This window comes from Manis pentadactyla, chromosome 3, assembly GCF_030020395.1.
Source record: "Manis pentadactyla isolate mManPen7 chromosome 3, mManPen7.hap1, whole genome shotgun sequence".
NCBI lineage: Eukaryota > Metazoa > Chordata > Mammalia > Pholidota > Manidae > Manis > Manis pentadactyla.
The window spans coordinates 201,274,329-201,291,158 of NC_080021.1; the positions used below are offsets into that span (position 1 = coordinate 201,274,329).

At 41.9% G+C, this 16,830-nt stretch overlaps 1 protein-coding gene across 4 annotated transcripts in view; it reads left to right on the plus strand.

Annotated features, from left to right (window-relative positions):
- The window catches only part of SNX30 (sorting nexin family member 30), a 111,963-nt gene that overhangs the window by 20,611 nt on the left and 74,522 nt on the right, over positions 1-16,830 (plus strand). The window contains exon 2 of one of the 4 annotated variants that reach the window (XM_057498930.1): positions 11,681-11,817. The exons of the other annotated variants lie outside the window; for them this stretch is intronic. Within the exon in view, the coding sequence (XP_057354913.1) occupies positions 11,740-11,817 (78 nt within the window). The 5' untranslated portion in view covers positions 11,681-11,739. The remainder of the gene's footprint in view (positions 1-11,680; positions 11,818-16,830) is intronic. 4 annotated transcript variants of the gene reach the window in all.

Consider the following 16,830-nt stretch of genomic DNA (forward strand, 5'->3'; position numbering starts at 1 on the left):
ATTGATTATTGAGGAGCGTGTTGTTAAGCCTCCATGTGTTTGTGAGCCTCTTTGCTTTCTGTGTACAGTTTATTTCTAGTTTTATGCCTTTGTGGTCTGAAAAGTTGGTTGGTAGGATTTCAATCTTTTGGAATTTTCTGAGGCTCTTTTTGTGGCCTAGTATGTGGTCTATTCTGGAGAATGTTCCATGTGCACTTGAGAAGAATGTATATCCCGCTGCTTTTGGATGTAGAGTTCTATAGATGTCTATTAGGTCCATCTGCTCTACTGTGTCTTTCAGTGCTTCCGTGTCCTTACTTATTTTCTGCCCAGTGTATCTATCCTTTGGGGTGAGTGGTGTGTTGAAGTCTCCTAGAATGAATGCATTGCAGTCTATTTCCCCCTTTAGTTCTGTTAGTATTTGTTTCACATATGCTGGTGCTCCTGTGTTGGGTGCATATATATTTAGAATGGTTATATCCTCTTGTTGGACTGAGCCCTTTATCATTATGTAGTGTCCTTCTTTATCTCTTGTTACTTTCTTTGTTTTGAAGTCTATTTTGTCTGATATTAGTACTGCAACCCCTGCTTTCTTCTCACTGTTGTTTGCTTGAAATATGTTTTTCCATCCCTTGACTTTTAGTCTGTACATGTCTTTGGGTTTGAGGTGAGTTTCTTGTAAGCAGCATGTAGATGGGTCTTGCTTTTTTATCCATTCTGTTACTCTGTGTCTTTTGATTGGTGCATTCAACCCATTAACATTTAGGGTGACTATTGAAAGATATGTACTTATTGCCATTGCAGGCTTTAAATTCGTGGTTACCAAAGGTTCAAGGTTAGCCTCTTTAGTATCTTACTGCCTAACTTAGCTCGCTTATTGAGCTGTTATATACACTGTCTGGAGATTCTTTTCTTCTCTCCCTTCTTGTTCCTCCTCCTCGATTCTTCATATGTTGGGTGTTTTGTGCTGTGCTCTGTCTAGGAGTGCTCCCATCTAGAGCAGTCCCTGTAAGATGTTCTGTAGAGGTGGTTTGTGGAAAGCAAATTCCCTCAGCTTTTGTTTGTCTGGGAATTGTTTAATCCCACCGTCATATTTGAATGATAGTCGTGCTGGATACAGTATCCTTGGTTCAAGGCCCTTCTGTTTCATTGTATTAAATATATCATGCCATTCTCTTCTGGCCTGTAGGGTTTCTGTTGAGAAATCTGACGTTAGCCTGATGGGTTTCCCTTTATAGGTGACCTTTTTCTCTCTAGCTGCCTTTAACACTCTTTCCTTGTCCTTGATCTTTGCCATTTTAATTATTATGTGTCTTGGTGTTGCCCTTCTTGGATCCTTTCTGTTGGGGGTTCTGTGTATTTCCGTGGTCTGTTCGATTACTTCCTCCCCCAGTGTGGGGAAGTTTTCAGCAATTATTTCTTCTAAGATACTTTCCATCTCTTTTTCTCTCTCTTCTTCTTCTGGGACCCCTATAATACGGATATTGTTCCTTTTGGATTGGTCACACAGTTCTCTTAATATTGTTTCATTCCTGGAGATCCTTTTGTCTCTCTCTATGTCAGCTTCTATGCGTTCCTGTTCTCTGATTTCAATTCCATCAATGGCCTCTTGCATTCTATCCATTCTGCTTAGAAACCCTTCCAGAGTTTGTTTCATTTCTGCGATCTCCTTTCTGGCATCTGTGATCTCCTTCCGGACTTCATCCCATTTCTCTTGCGTATTTCTCTGCATCTCTGTCAGCATGTTTATGATTCTTATTTTGAATTCTTTTTCAGGAAGACTGGTTAGGTCTGTCTCCTTCTCTGGTGTTGTCTCTGTGATCTTTGTCTGCCTGTAGCTTTGCCTTTTCATGGTGATAGGAATAGTTTGCAGAGCTGGGACGAGTGACAGCTGGAAGGACTTCCTTTCTTGTTGGTTTGTGGCCCTCCTCTCCTGGGAGAACAGTGACCTCTAGTGGCTTGTGCTGGGCAGCTGCGCGCAGACAGGGTTTCTGCTTCCTGCCCGGCTGCTATGGAGTTAATCTCTGCTGTTGCTGTGGGCGTGGCCTGGCTCGGGCAGCTACTCCAAAATGGTGGAGTCGCGTTGGAGCAGGAGCGGCTGGGAGGCTATTTATCTCCGTAAGGGGCCTCCCTGCTCCCTGCAGCCCAGGGGTTAGGGTGCCCAGAGATCCCGGTTTCCCTACCTCTGGATTAAGTGACCCGCCCTGCCCCTTTAAGACTTCCAAAAAGCACCCGCCAAAACAAAACAACGACCACCAAAAAAAAAAAAAGAAAAAAAAAAAAATTTTTTTTAATTAAAAAAAAAGTTTTTAATTAAGAAAAAAAAAAAAAAGGTGGTTGTTCGTTTTTCTTTATTCTCCGGTGCCAGCCTCAGGCCTCTGCTCACCGGTCTTTCTGCCCTGTTTCCCTAGTATTGGGGTCCCTATCCCTTTAAGACTTCCAAAAAGCGCTCGCCCAAACAAAACAGCAAAAAAGCAAAAAAAAAATGGTCGCGCGCTTTTCTTATGTCCTCTGGCGCCCAGCCTCCAGTGCCCGCTCACTGTTCTTGCTGCCCTGTTTTCCTAGTATCGAGCGCCCTGCACTCTGGCCCGGATGGCTGGGGCTGGGTGTTCGGCAGTCCTGGGCTCCGTCTCCCTCCCGCTCTGCCTGCTCTTCTCCCGCTGGGAGCTGGGGGGAGGGGCGCTGGGCTCCCGCGGGGCTGGGGCTTGTATCTTACCCCCTTCGCGAGGCGCTGGGTTCTCCCAGGTGCGGATGTGGTCTGGATATTGTCCTGTGTCCTCTGGTCTTTATTCTAGGAAGGGTTGTCTTTGTTATATTTTCATAGATATATGTTGTTTTGGGAGGAGATTTCCGCTGCTCTTCTCACGCCGCCATCTTCCGCCCCTACCAACTAAGGTCATTTTTAAAATTTAAATTTTAAATTTAAAAATTCTTAAATTGAAAACAATTTTTTAAAAGAATAAGGCAGCCCTGTATATACTGACATACAACAATGGCAAGATGTATTAAGTAAAAAAAAGAAAGCAATATGTACAAACTGTGTGTAGTCTGCTGTCATTTGTGGTCATGTAAGAGAATAGGTGTAAATGTGCACTAGCCTTGGAAGGATGCAGCATTGCCTCTCAGGAGGGACTTTCTCAGACCCCTTGTGAATGTTTCTTCCTTCACGAGGCTTTTTGACCAAATAGGGAGAATCCTCCTCTTTTCCTAATTTGGTTCATGATAGTTGATAATTGATTAGAAAAGCAAAAACTGGACGAACCAACCCCCCACTAACCTGATCATATTTTGAACAAAAAAATGAGGCTGTCCTTCATGGTTCTGTTGGGTAGGTGGGTACGTTGTCCCTATTGGAAAACTGAGACACAACTGCTCGAAACCTAAAAGGCATGGGGCTTAGCTGTGCAATGAAGAGATAAAAGACACAGTGTAGTTCTAGTAGTTTTTAATCTGTTCTGATCACAAATGGGTGAATACTGGCTCAGAATGAGCTTCACCTTTTTCTCCTGAAGCCAAGACCATTCTTTGAACTTTTTTTTTCCTGAGTTAAGAAATTCTTTTCTTTGCTGGCCCAAGTGATGGAGGAAGGGCAAGACCTCCCATTGTTACACTGGTTGCCGGGGTGTTGTTGAACACCCACTTCATGCTCTCGCCTCTGCCCTTCCAGGCAAAAAGCTGCCCTGGACGTCACTGTCTCATGAGAGGAGGAGGAGTTTCCAGCCCAGTGGCATTGGCTCTGTTCCTTACCTGTGTCCCTCATAGCCACCCTTATTCTGGTGATGGGTTACCTGGGCTCATTGCAGTTTCTTACAGGGGCAGCCAACTTTCAAGCAAGTTAGGAAGTGGAAGACATGGTCCTGGAGGTGGTTCTGTCCACGACTGGACTGACATCCCTTTGTAAGATGATGCAAGTGAGTTGATCGTCTTGGTGTGACCTAATTCTCCTTCCCTGTGCACTGGAAGGCTTGGCACTTTATCTTAGGCATCCATGAAGCTTTTTTGAGTAACCTGGGAAGTACCTTATATAGGATAGACGGTAGGGTCTTAAGACTGAATGAGATCCAAATTTGGAGCTAATGAGAACATCACAGATTTCTAAGCATATCTCAAGTGCCATGCTTTGAGCAAAATGGTTGCATCTCCACTTTAAACCTGACTCTGAAGAACAAGATAGCCACGGGTGTTTTTTTTCTAAAATCATTCTTATTCTCTTGGACTATTCTCTTGGTCCACTGCTGAGCGAGTAGAAAGGCTAACATTAAAGACACATTGCAGTGTTCCAAGATGAAGTTTTAGAAAGAATGTTTGCATTTTATATACTGGTTTTGATAGATAAGAATATTGTTGGCCTGGGCATGTTTGCTACTTAATTTAAAACAAAAAAAACAATACTGTTCATTTTAAACTTTCTTTGTGATTGAATTACGAGGCTGACAGAAAAGGCCTGCCATTGATTTATTCATGAATCAAGGAAACTTCATCTGTCTTTAGACTTATGATTTTACAGTAAATGGGTGAGGAGGATCATGAGAGACAGTGTAGCCAGCAGCTGAATGGAAGTTTATTTGCTGCCTCTAGTTCTAAAGCAAGGAAGTATACTATGAAAAGATATTTAGAACTGTTAACATTGGAGAGGTTAGAGTAATGTAGTTTTAAAGCAGGTGCAGCTGAGTAGAAAGAATGGTGCCTTTAGAGGCAGCCCAGGGAAGCCCTAATACAATCTCTTACTGACTAGCAAGTCACTGACCTGCCCTAAACTTCTGTTATCCTGTCAATAAAATGGGAACTATAATAGTACCTACCTCATAAGTTTGTTCTGATAACAATGAGATTGTGCGTAGCAAGCCTCAAAAGCTGTTCTCCTGATATGAACCACATATTTTAGAGGACTGCAAAGAAGATTCTTTCCCTACTTTTGGCAGTACTGATGGTAGGAATATGTGCATCTTGTGGTATAAACAGTCAGAAAGTAAAAGAAGCAAAAGGAAAAATGCTCTCTGAACATGAACGTTATATAGTGAAGGATTTTTGTAGAACTGACCCAGTTCTGCAGCAAGAGTACATAAATCATGGGAAAGAAAAAATCTTGGAGTTCACTCTAGGATTTCAAGTATGACTTCAAAGCCAAATTGTAGATGGCTTTAATAAATAGGTAGCCCACAGTAAATATTCACAATTATATTTACATTAACATTGATCTGATTATTACCATGATCTGGTGGTAGACATTTTCATCCTCTTTTTATTTGATTTTCATTGTTTTAAAAAAAAGTGAATTACTCTTGGCTCATTCAACATGATGCTGAAAAGCAAGGGAGATACATTTCTGGTATGAGAGAGGAATCTTTTGGATATGTGAGCTATCTGTCTTGAGAAGAAAGGTTTATTGCAACTGGCAAGAAAATAGAATTCCTTCCCAAAGGAAATAGAGAGGAACCAGACTTACTCAGGAAGTTCGTATTCCATTCATTTATTTATCAAATATTTATCACATGCCGGCACTGTTCTAGGAGCTTCTAGCCAAATCCCCTTGAAATAGCTCATTACATTTCAGGGCTGTTCAGATTCTTGTTGCTCTTCCCATACCCAAGATTAAAAGGTAAAGGTCTAAAATTACAATTACTGCTCTTCACAGTTTCTTACTTCTTATTGCCAGTATGTAGGAAAGCTACTGATTTTTGTAATTTTTATGTTGCATCTAGCCAACTTACTGAATCATTTTTGATTTCATAGTCTACTTAGAAAATCGAAGAAAGTCATATTTTGCATCTCAGTGCTTCCTTTTAGAAATAGTTTTTTTTTTTTCATTTTATTACACTGGCTAGGACCCATTGGTATTAGATAAATACTGAGGGCATTCTTATCTTGTTCCTTGTTGAAGGGAATGTATCCAGTACTTTCTCGTTAGATATAATGTGTGCTGTTAGTTTCTTATCAAGAAAGGTTTTTTTTTAAAATTTATAGTTCAGTAATTCTTTTTTTTTTAATTAGGAGTGGAATTTGGACTTAATAAAATGCCTTCTTATCATTTATGGAAATGAACATTTAATTTTTCTGCATTAATTAATATTAGTTTATTTCTTAATATTGAAACATAATTAAATATATACATCAGACAGATCCTACTTGGTCTCAGATTCAGTTTGCTAATGTTTTATATGGAATTTTAGATTTATTATTTCCTGCTATTCTTTTCTTTCCTCCCTTTTCTCTATTTCCTGACTTTGATCAAGTGTGCTTTGATCAATTTTATTTTCCTCCAAGTTCTGTTTCCTGTTTCTGTTTGACTAATGTTTTTAATTTTATTTTTCTACTATAGGCAACATTTAAATAGTAACTGTAACTTTCTCCAGAACAAGGAGAGACCTTGGCCTTGCTTCTACTTCCCCTGCTAAGGTTTTATTAAAGTTGTCCTGAATTTGAGTTCCTGGTTGTGATTTAAAAAAAATTAATCCTTCTGTCTCATTAATTCCTAACAGTTGCTTCAAACTTAACAGTAGCATCAGCTTTCCATTAAACTAATGTCATCTTTCTTGAACAAAGCTTTATTCTGATTTATTTTTCAGTGTGCTGCATTATGTCTGTGAATAACTTAAGGAAAACAAACAAACAAACGACAACCTTGGATGGTATACATTATTCTTTTTTTTTTTTTTTTTTATCTGAATGGTAATTTAGCTGAGTTTTTCCCCTGGAGACTTAACTTAGAAATGATTCATTGCCTTCTTTTTTACTTTCAAAACATTTAAGAAAGTTAAATTTATTTTTGAAATCAACTTTTTGGGGTATAATTTTTATAAAGTAACTAACTATCTTTTAAGTGTGAGATTCAGTGAATTTTGACAGTCGACAGACCTGTGAGAGCACTGTCACAATCAAGATACAGAACATGGGCTATGCAAGTTTTCTCATGCCCCTGCGCAGTCCATTCCTTTCTCCTCTACCCTTGGCCCGAGGCAACCACTGATCTGTTTTCTGTCAGTACATTAGTTTGCATTTTCTAGAATTTTGTAATTGGAATCATAAAATATATACTCACTTGTCTTGGGTTTCTTTCACTCAGCATAGTGTTCTTTATCCATATTGTTGCTGCATCTGTAGCTTGTTCTTTTTTATTACTGATTACTGTTCCATTGAATGAATATACCACAATTTCTTTATTTGTTCACTCATTAATGGACATGTAGGTTGTTTCAGTTTTGGGCTGTTACAAATTAAACAGCTGCATTGGAAAAAGAAGAGCAGACTAAACCTAAAGCAGCCAAGGAAGAAAATAACAAACATTGAAGTGGAAATTAATAGACTAGAGAATAGAAAAACAATAGAGAAAACTAATTGGACACAAATTTGGTTCTTTGAAATAAAATCAACAATTGTGACAGAACTTTAGATGGGTTGACCAAAAAAAAAGAAGATTGAGATTACTTAAATGAGAAATGAGAGAGTAGACATTATTGCTGGCCTTAAAGCAATAAAAAAGGATTATAAAGAAATACTATGAACAGTTCTCTGCCAACAAATTACATAGCTTAGATGAATGGACAAATTCTGAGACAAAGCTGCTCTGAGCATTCATGTACAAGTCTTTGGTTGGCCTGTTTTCATTTCTCTTGGGTAGCTCCCTAATGGTGGAGGTGCAGAGTATGAGAGCTCCAGTAGCTGCAGGTCTTTGCCAGGACTTTCTGTTTGATCAATTCTAGTGGATATGTGGTGGCATCTCATTTTGGTTTTAATTTGCATTTATCTGATAACTAGCGACCTTGAGCCTCTTTTCACGTGCTCATTGTCCATTTGTATATCTCTTGTGAAAGTAGCTTCAGATCTTTTGCCTATTCTAATCGGGTTGTTTTCCTTATATTGATTTATATTGAATTCCTAATATATATACGTGTTTTAAAAGTCACTGTATTGGGGTATGATCGATATGCAAAAAGCTGTGTATATTTAACATATACAGCATAATGATTTTGGAGTTAAATATATACACATGAAACCATCATCATCACAAAACCATGCCATAACCTGTCCATCACCTCTGAAAGTTTTCTCCCACCCTTTTTATATTACTATTGTCATTACTATTATTATTATATATGACAAGAACATTTAATGTAAGCCACCCTCTTGCAAAATTTTTAAGTACACAATACAGCATTGTTAATTATAGGCACTCTTCTTTACATTAGATCTCCAGAACTTTTTCATCTTGCATAATTGCAACTTGGTACCTTTTGACTAATACCTCCCCATTGACCCCTCGTTCATCCCCTGGTAATCTCCTCTTTGCTTATATGAGATGGACTATTTTAGATTCCTCATGTAAGTGGTATCATGTAGTATTTGTCCTGTATCTGGCTTATTTCATTTAGCATAATGTCTTTCAGGTTCATTTATGTTGCAAATGGCAGGGTTTCCTTTTTTAAGGCCGAATGATACTGCATTGTATGTATATACCACATATATACTCTTATTAAGAGTTCTTGATATATCTTTGATAAAGGTCCTTGTCAGATATATGTATTGTATTTTCTCTTATTCTTTTTTACTTTAAGTGTGTGTGTGTGTGTGTGAGAGAGAGAGAGAGAGAGAGAGCAAGAGAGCATGCACAAGAGAGTGAGTGCAAGAAGGATACAGATTGAGAGGTTTATTGTGTGTTGTTTTTTGGTGTACGCATTGCATTCACATGGCACAACATTCAGGAGATAGAAAATTTTATCCATTTCTGGAGAAACCTAGAGATGTATGTTATGCGTAAGTATGAAAATGCACACATGTAACTTAAAAAAAACCTCGAATGATAGGCACCTTGCTTTACACTTAGCCATAGATCTTGGAGATTGTTCTGTATCGGTACAAAAGTTCTTTCTTCCCTTCCTTTTCCACCACCCCCTTCCTTCCCGTTTAATGACTGCCTAGTAATCCAGTGTTGTTGTTAGTTCAGCACTTATACTTCCAGATGAGAGGTCTGTGTCAGTGATTCTTTTTCTTCTTTACATAATCATCTGCATATCCCTAGACTTTTTTTCTCAAAAAATTTCGCTAGTCTGCTGGTATTTACATGTATGTTTTTCTCAGTTCCACTTGAATCCCTTTGGGTTTACTGCTTTGTCTACATCCTTTCATTCTTGTCTTTTTTAGGAGCAAATTAGGGATATTTGGATTTTAGTCCATCCTTTTTTGGGCTTCACTTTTTCTTGGCTCATTCTATCCCATTATATCTTCACTCTGTATTTTGGGAGAATTCCTTGACTTAGTCTTCTGAAAGATGGATTTTTTTTTTATTTCATTGCATTCTGATAAGTCTTCTTTTCTTTGTAATTCAAATTTTATCTCACCTGTATTTGTTTGGGCCATCTGTTTTTGGACCTGCTTTCAGAATGTGATGTCCAGGATGATGATCTGGGCTCAGGGCAGGGGCTGGCTGCCATTTGACCAGAGTGCAGAGTTTCTAGACTGTACATGTGGGGCCCTGCGGCTTCTGCCTCCTTGGAGGCGCACGTGCTGTTGCCCCAAACAAGGAGACTTGTGTTTGTGCCACCACTGGGGAGCCTGTTTGTGTGGCCATTCATGCATGTGTGTGCTTGTGTGTATAAACATGCACATCTGTGCACACAAGGACAAAGCGGTCGGCCTTTGTCCTGCTTGCAGTGACTGGGGGTAGGGACGACATAAGGTAAGGAGGGGACAGAGAACAGATCCCTGCAATTACTCCTCAGCAGGCTTCCTGTCAGGGTGTGTGGCTGATAACGGGACAATAGGCTGGTTGGACTCTTCTTAATTGAGGAAGTGGGAAAAGACTTGCGCTGCAGATGGAGCATTTCACAGCCTATCCCAAAATACACTTCCCCTTTTCCTTTTTTGAGTCGTACTTCATCGTCCCCACTGACCATCTCAGTGCCTGCTTCTGCTCTCAGCCACTGTCGTTTCTGAATTTGGGATTTTTCCCCAGGCCCTGTTTAGAACTCCCCATCCCTTCCCTTATCCAGCATGTCTCACTCTGGCCCATTTTGCTTTTGGTTTCTCAATTCTGGCTAAATTAACTTTTTCTGTAAGTTTGATCCTGTCTACTGTATCTCTTCCAGAAATTCCTTAGAATTTTTTGACTGGTGGCATCCATCCCTGTTTTCCAGCTTTTTAAATGGGCTGCTGCTTTTTATATTTCTCTTGTCATTTCCCTGGAGTTCGGAGTGACATGAGATTCAGCCAGACTCGTCTCATTGGCATGGACTTAGTGGTCCTCACCACTTCTTGCTAGTGGGGATGTAACACCTCCTTCACCAGTTTCTCTTCTTCTTTGTTCCCCTTCCACATAATTGTGTTACTAGCCGCAGCTGTTAAATTGGTGTTTGCTCTGTGCTGTGCATCACATAGAGCTGATGGAATTGTTCTTTCATTGTGAACTGCTGTGTGCCAGGCAGGCATTGTCTGCATACGCACTGCCACTTAACAAACCACCCCAGAACAAAGTAGGTCAAAACACAAATTTATTCTTATCTCTTGTGGTTCCATGAGTTGCCTGGCCTCGGCTATGTGGTTCCTGCTTGGAGTCTCCCATGTGGCCATCTGAGGACTCCGCTGGGCTGGATGACTAAGTGACTCACTTGGCTGGTAGTTGACTAGAGTGACATCTTCATGTGTCTTGGGCCACTCAGAGCATGGTGGATGGGTTCCTGGAGGGTATGTTCCAGGAGTGAGCATTCCAGGAGACAGGACATGGAGGCTGCTGAGCCGTGCGAAGGATGTGGCCAGCACCCAGGGCACATTGCAGATAAGCAGGCAGGATGGGAGATAGTGTTATGGCCGGTGCTTGAAAAGGACAAACTGCCATGGACACCATGTTGGAGACACAAGGGTAACCAACGCCTGGTCCGTAGCTCCTCATGCCCTGTGATTCCGAAGCAGAGGCAGGTAGATAAATAGGCAGTGATAATACAAATGGTAAGTGTGGGGAAGGCCAGGCACAGGGGCCTGGTGAGAGCACGGTGGGGAGTGTTATCCACGCTGGGCAAGTGCTGGCGGGCTGGGGGTGGAGAAGCTGGTTGAGAAGGAAGGCATCGTAACGGGTATTTTGGGAGCTGAGTCTTGAAGCACAGTGGGCGTTAGCTGGGTGAACGAGGAGAAAGAAGGCATCCCAGGGAGAGGAAGCAACCTTGCAGAGACCTGGTGGGGCTGGTGAGAGCTCGTGGCTCTTTGGGGGAGTTGCTGGTAGACTGAGGATTGGCAAGTGATTGGGTGCTGCTGGCACATGCAATCGAAGGTGAAACTATAGCCAAGGTATGTTGGGCCTTCATCCTGTGTGAGTCCTTGGCCTGGAATATGAGGGCCCTCAGTTGGTTCTTTATCTGGGATGTATTAGTGGGTGGCTCAAGTGTGTCCTCAGGGGTGATGGGGGGGCTGCTTGATGGATGGTGGAGGAGCAAGCCTCATCAGCTCCCCTAGGCGCTCCCGTCCTGGGTCCTCTCCATTCCCCATCACTCATTTCCCCTTCGGTCATTGTTCTCTCCTTGATCTGCTGCTCCAGTGAGCATGTAGGAAATGATTATGTTCAGTGTGGAAGGATAAGGCAGACAAGGAAGAGGCAGGTGGAGCTAGTGGGAGAACCTACTCATTGTGAGGCACTTGACAATGTTTTGTGGATTTTTTCTCATTTGATCTCCCCAGGCAGGCAGATAGGTAATAAAATGTCACCCCTGTTTTACAGATGAGGAAACAGAAGCTCTGAGAGGGAACCTAGACTGTCTCAGCTGGTTAGGAGCAGACATGAGGCAGGGTTATTTGTCACTGTGCCCCACTCCCAATGCCTCAAACCCGTATTTATCTCCAGGATACATGTCCAAGGTAATGATCGTGGCTTAGGGCAGGGACTGGCCACCTTTAGGCCAGCATGCACTGAGTTTCTAGTCTATACATGGGGCTTGCTGCTGTCTCCTCGAGAGGCACGTGCTGCTGCCCTAGGCAAGGAGACTTGTTCCTGATCATGGTGCATGTTTGTGTTTGTGTGTACAAACATGCACACATGTGTGCACAAGCCAGCAGAGCTGGGGCGCGGGATGGACTCAATCATAGCCCCAAACTCCTTTGGTTAAACCGAGAGGGTGAGAAAGGAGTTCTGGGAAATGGGTTGTACGCCATGTGAACGTAGTTAGCACTACTGCACCATGTACTTAAACACGGGTAAGATGGCAAATTTAAAAAGAGAGAAGGTTGGAAACCCTGCTTGGCACAGCCTGAAGAAATCATCCTAGAGTCCTGAAAGAACTTGATGTGTGGGTTCAATGGCAGCAACTGGAGGGAGGGCTCTGAACTGTTCACTTGCACTTTCTGGGCACTTGTTACCTCACACCCAAACCCGAGAGTGGGTTTCCTGTCTTCTCCATGCGGACTCCTCCCTTGGCGTAGTGACACCCTTGTTAGTATTAAAAATGTTTCCTATGCCGAGTTTCAGCACAGCTTTTGGCTGACTGCCGTTTGTGTTCTCTGCTTCCTTGGGTGATTCTGAGGACTGTCTGCTTTCCTGGTGCTTGAATTTCCCAGTGAGAGGAGATTCATTGGGGACACATACTACCATCTGCTGATAGTCATGGCTGACAGAGGAGAAGCACTTGGGTCATGAAGACAAATGGATTCATGTAATGTCTCCTGCATTTTGACAGGCATTTGTGACATTTAGGCATGCCTGAATATTGAAGAAGGGGGCAGCATTTTCTCTTTAGCTCAAATAGTTCAGCCAGTCACAGAGTCCCCTAACCGTACGTAGTGTTGTCATCCAGCCTGTATTTCCTCTTCTTGTTTACAAAGTCCTTCTGGTGCTCTTTTGGCTCTGAACAGTTTTGAAAAAGCCATTTATTTTGTTGTTGCCATAAAAATTTTTAGTGTGGTGTGGTAGAAACAGTGTGGCTTTAGAACCAGAGGTAATCTTTTTAATCTTTGCCAGTTTGATGGGAGAAATGATAGCTTATTTTTATTTTCATTTTGTTGTTTGCTATTAATGTTGAGCAATTATTGTATATTGGCCTTATTTACATCCATTTTTGTATCAGGCCCTTTTTTATTGATTTTCACAACCCTTAATATATTAAACAACTTATGGTCATATATGTTTAAATCCTCCGAGTGTGCTTTTTTTTTTTCATTTTTACTGTGTCTTTTTGACATAGAGAAAAAATTGTTAAATCTGTTAGACTTTTCCTTTATGGATTCTGCTTTTGGTTTTGGGTTTACTAAGCCCTTCCCAACCACAAGATTGTGTATAGATTAATGTAAGTCAAGAGTCATCAAACTAAGGCCAAGAAGACAAATCTGGCCAGCCACCTGCATAGCCCATGAGTTGAGAATTTTTTTTCTTACTTTGTAATTAGAACTAATTATAGATTCCCAGGAAGTTAAAAAAATGTATTTAAGGAGGTCCCAAGTGCCCTTAAGTCGGTTTCCTCCAATGGTGATAATTTTGTTTGACAACGCTGTGAAACTGACATTGGTACAATCCACAGAACTCACTCAGATTTCATCAGTTTTATGTGCACTCATCTGACTTGTGTGTTTAGCTTGGTGCATCTTTACCACATGTATAGATGTCTGTAACCAGCAGCACCACAGTCACCATACAGACTGTTCCATCACTGCAAGGTCCCCTCCCCTCCACCCCGACAAACTCTTTTATAGTCATGCCCACCCCAGCCCCTGACTCCGTCAGTCAGTCTGAAGTGTGGTTTTTACATTTTGAATGGCTAAGAAATAAGTAAAAAGATTTGTATTTTGTGATTCGTAAAAATTGGTGAAATTCAGATTTCAGTGTTCATAAGTAAAACTATATTAGAACATAGCCAGGCTCATTTGTTTACTCTCTAGGCTGCTTTTGCACTGTAAGAGCACACGAGATGTTGCAGCAAAGACTGTCTGGCCTGCAAAGCTGAAAACATTTACTATCTGGTCCTTTACAACTAACTAAAGCTTGCCGACCCCTGATCTAAATCATCATCTAATTCTCCTTTATTAAAATTTTATATTTAATTCTTTACACAACCTGATATTCATTTTTGCCCTTGTTATTAGAGAAGAATATAACATAATTGTTTTCTGGATGGTTAACCAAATTCTCCATCAGCAATTATTGAATAATCTAATCTCACTATTTGAAGTTCCATAGTTATAATACATTGAAAACTCAGATCTGTTCCATCAACTTAGGGAATGACAGGGTGAATCATCAAGATATCTGGGCAGGATATATGTTACCCAAGAGTTTTCAGGGATGGGAAGCTCTTACCTCCTGCATTAACACTGAATGTTCAAGCCAGATGAGCCCATGACCAGTGGTGTCTGACCCCTCAGGTTTATTTCTGAGGTGCAGGTGCAATGGTGGGATCTTGTCTTATTTTTCTGGAGTCCTTGGGGGATTGCTGATGGCTAAATGGAGCTGTGTGTTAATAGTGTCTGGTGTCTTATATTGAATCTTCGGCACTGGCTAGTTCTTAAAATCCTGTGAGAAGAGAAGTAGCTCGATTTATTTCTCTGATGCTGGAGGCTCAGGAATTGTTTTAAGAAACACATAAGGATTGCTCATGACCAGGTGCGGGCACAGATGCAAAGGTGGATGTGGTGGTGGTGGTGATTGTGTTTCTTGTATGGCAGGTGTCTATTTTATGACATCTGTGACAAGTGGGGAGGTGGCGGATGGCTACTGTCCTCTGCTTGTTACCAGCTGAGCAACTTTGGGCCCATTTCAAACCTCCCTGGGCCTGTTCTTTTGGGAAAACAGGGATAATAAAGCCCACCCTCTTTCTCTCCCCCACCTCTGAGTTAAGGGTTAAATGAGCCATAATGTGTAAAGCTTAAACAGTGCCTGGCAGAGAGTATGAGCTTAAAACATTTAGTTTCTTCATCTTCCCTTTTTTTACCTGAGAGGTGTATGTGTGTGTTGCTGTGAAAAGTATGGATTTTGTCTCCAAGTCCTGCAATCTATCTGAGCTCCAAGAGTTTGCTTTTTATGTGGGGGTTTTGTAATGTTTTTGACTCAGCTCATAGCCAGGCTTCCCAGGGTGCTCAGCTGCACACCTTTTGCTCTCACAAGGGGGGGTTCTGCCAGGCCGTGATGACAGCCTGTGGGCTCTTTTCTATCAGGCCTCCTGTGGCCTGGGTGCAAGACTCCCCATGCGAGTTCCTGCAGTGAGGGCTGCTGGCTGTGGCAGTGGAAAAAATGCCTGGAGTCAGGTATCCCTGGGGCAAATGACTGCAGGTGAGTGGGAATAATCCACTCTGGGGGCAGCTTGCACATGGGGAAGGATGTCAAGTACCTGGGGACCTCGGCTTAAGCCTTTGCTGAACACAGTCCTTTGATAGGACTTTCCCTCTTTTCCTAAGGATGGGCCCTGTGGATTTAAGGATAGTCCATAGGGCTGCTGAATTTGGGTTTACTCAGTTTTGCTAGAACTGCAGCAATTTTTAATTCTCTGTAATTTATCTGTCTGTGAAACATCACCCCCCCTTGTGTGGCCAGACATTTTTTTCTGCCTAAAGCATTCATTCGGATGTCCCAGGCCATCCGACCTTGGTGTTGGTGACACTTCTTATCTGTCCATTCCCCTCCATGGCATCTACCACCTCGTTCAGGTTCCATTTGGAGAGATGCGGTATGCCTGGAAAATTACACTAGCTCCCTAACTGATCCTCTCTCATCTCCTATTTCTTTCCCTTTTTATTTCTTTTGTGTGCATATTCTGAAGTCTTTGTAAAAGTTATGTATCATTGCCACTTTCCTGCTTAACAGCTTAGCCATTGCCTATGGGGTGTACCTCAGATTCTTAAGCATGTGATTTAAGATCCCTCAGCATCTGGAGCTAATCTGCCTTCCAGGCCTTATTTGCTGCCATGTCCCCTGGTTGGCCCATGTTCTGTCCAAGGTGATGTTCCCCAGCTGTCTTCTGCACTTGACCCGGTGGGAGTTTTGCTGATGCAGCGCTCCACACTGGGAATGCCTTTCCCTGCCACTGAGCGGCTCTTCACTGTTCACAGCCGCTTTCACTGGCATTCTCCATCTTCCATGCATCCCAGCCAGCTGGACGCGGTGCTCTTGCTATTTTCCAGCAGCGCTGGTGAGTTTAAGTGGTTTTCTTATGGCTGTGCAGCTAGTAGGAGAAGCTGGAATTTAAAGGCAGGCCTTCCGCCCTCAGACTGTTCCCTGTGAGGCCTTCCTCAGAGGGTGGTTACTCTCGCTTTTCTAGACTCCACGGCAGGTTTCCCCTTACTCAGTATTCATCACATTCTGTCACATTACTGTTTGTCCTGGCGTATGGCACACCCCACACTCCACCCTAATATTTGACTCCTTAAGTAAATGCTTTGTCAGCTTGCTTTCCCCTCCTTCTAGGCTAGTACCTGGCCCTCAGTGGGAACTCAGTAAATGTTTGGATGGATACGTGAATGAATAGATTTTTCTGTCCGTATCCTCTAATTTGTGGTTTGGGGGTGGATAGCACACTGGCAATTAGGCTTCTTAAACCTCCCATGTGTTGGAAAACATCTCTTTTTTGGTCTATAAGATAAATAGAAAGTGATAATTATTTTGTCCCTTTGCCTCTGCCATCTCATAGTGACAGTGAAGTTTTCATTACTTGAAGAAAGATGGCTGAAACATTTAATTATATGTATTGTGCTAATGTGCTCTTTTAGCTAACTTTTATCAAGCAACAGCTACACCAAGGAGTGGCTCTGAGGAAAGTTAGTGCCCCCTTAGTCTGTCCACCCACCACCAACAACCTGAATGGAAAAATAATAATAATCTTCCCTTTGCGCAGTAGACATTTTTTCTCTTATCATAAGTGAAGTAGAAATAAAAGTATCTTGAGAAATCCT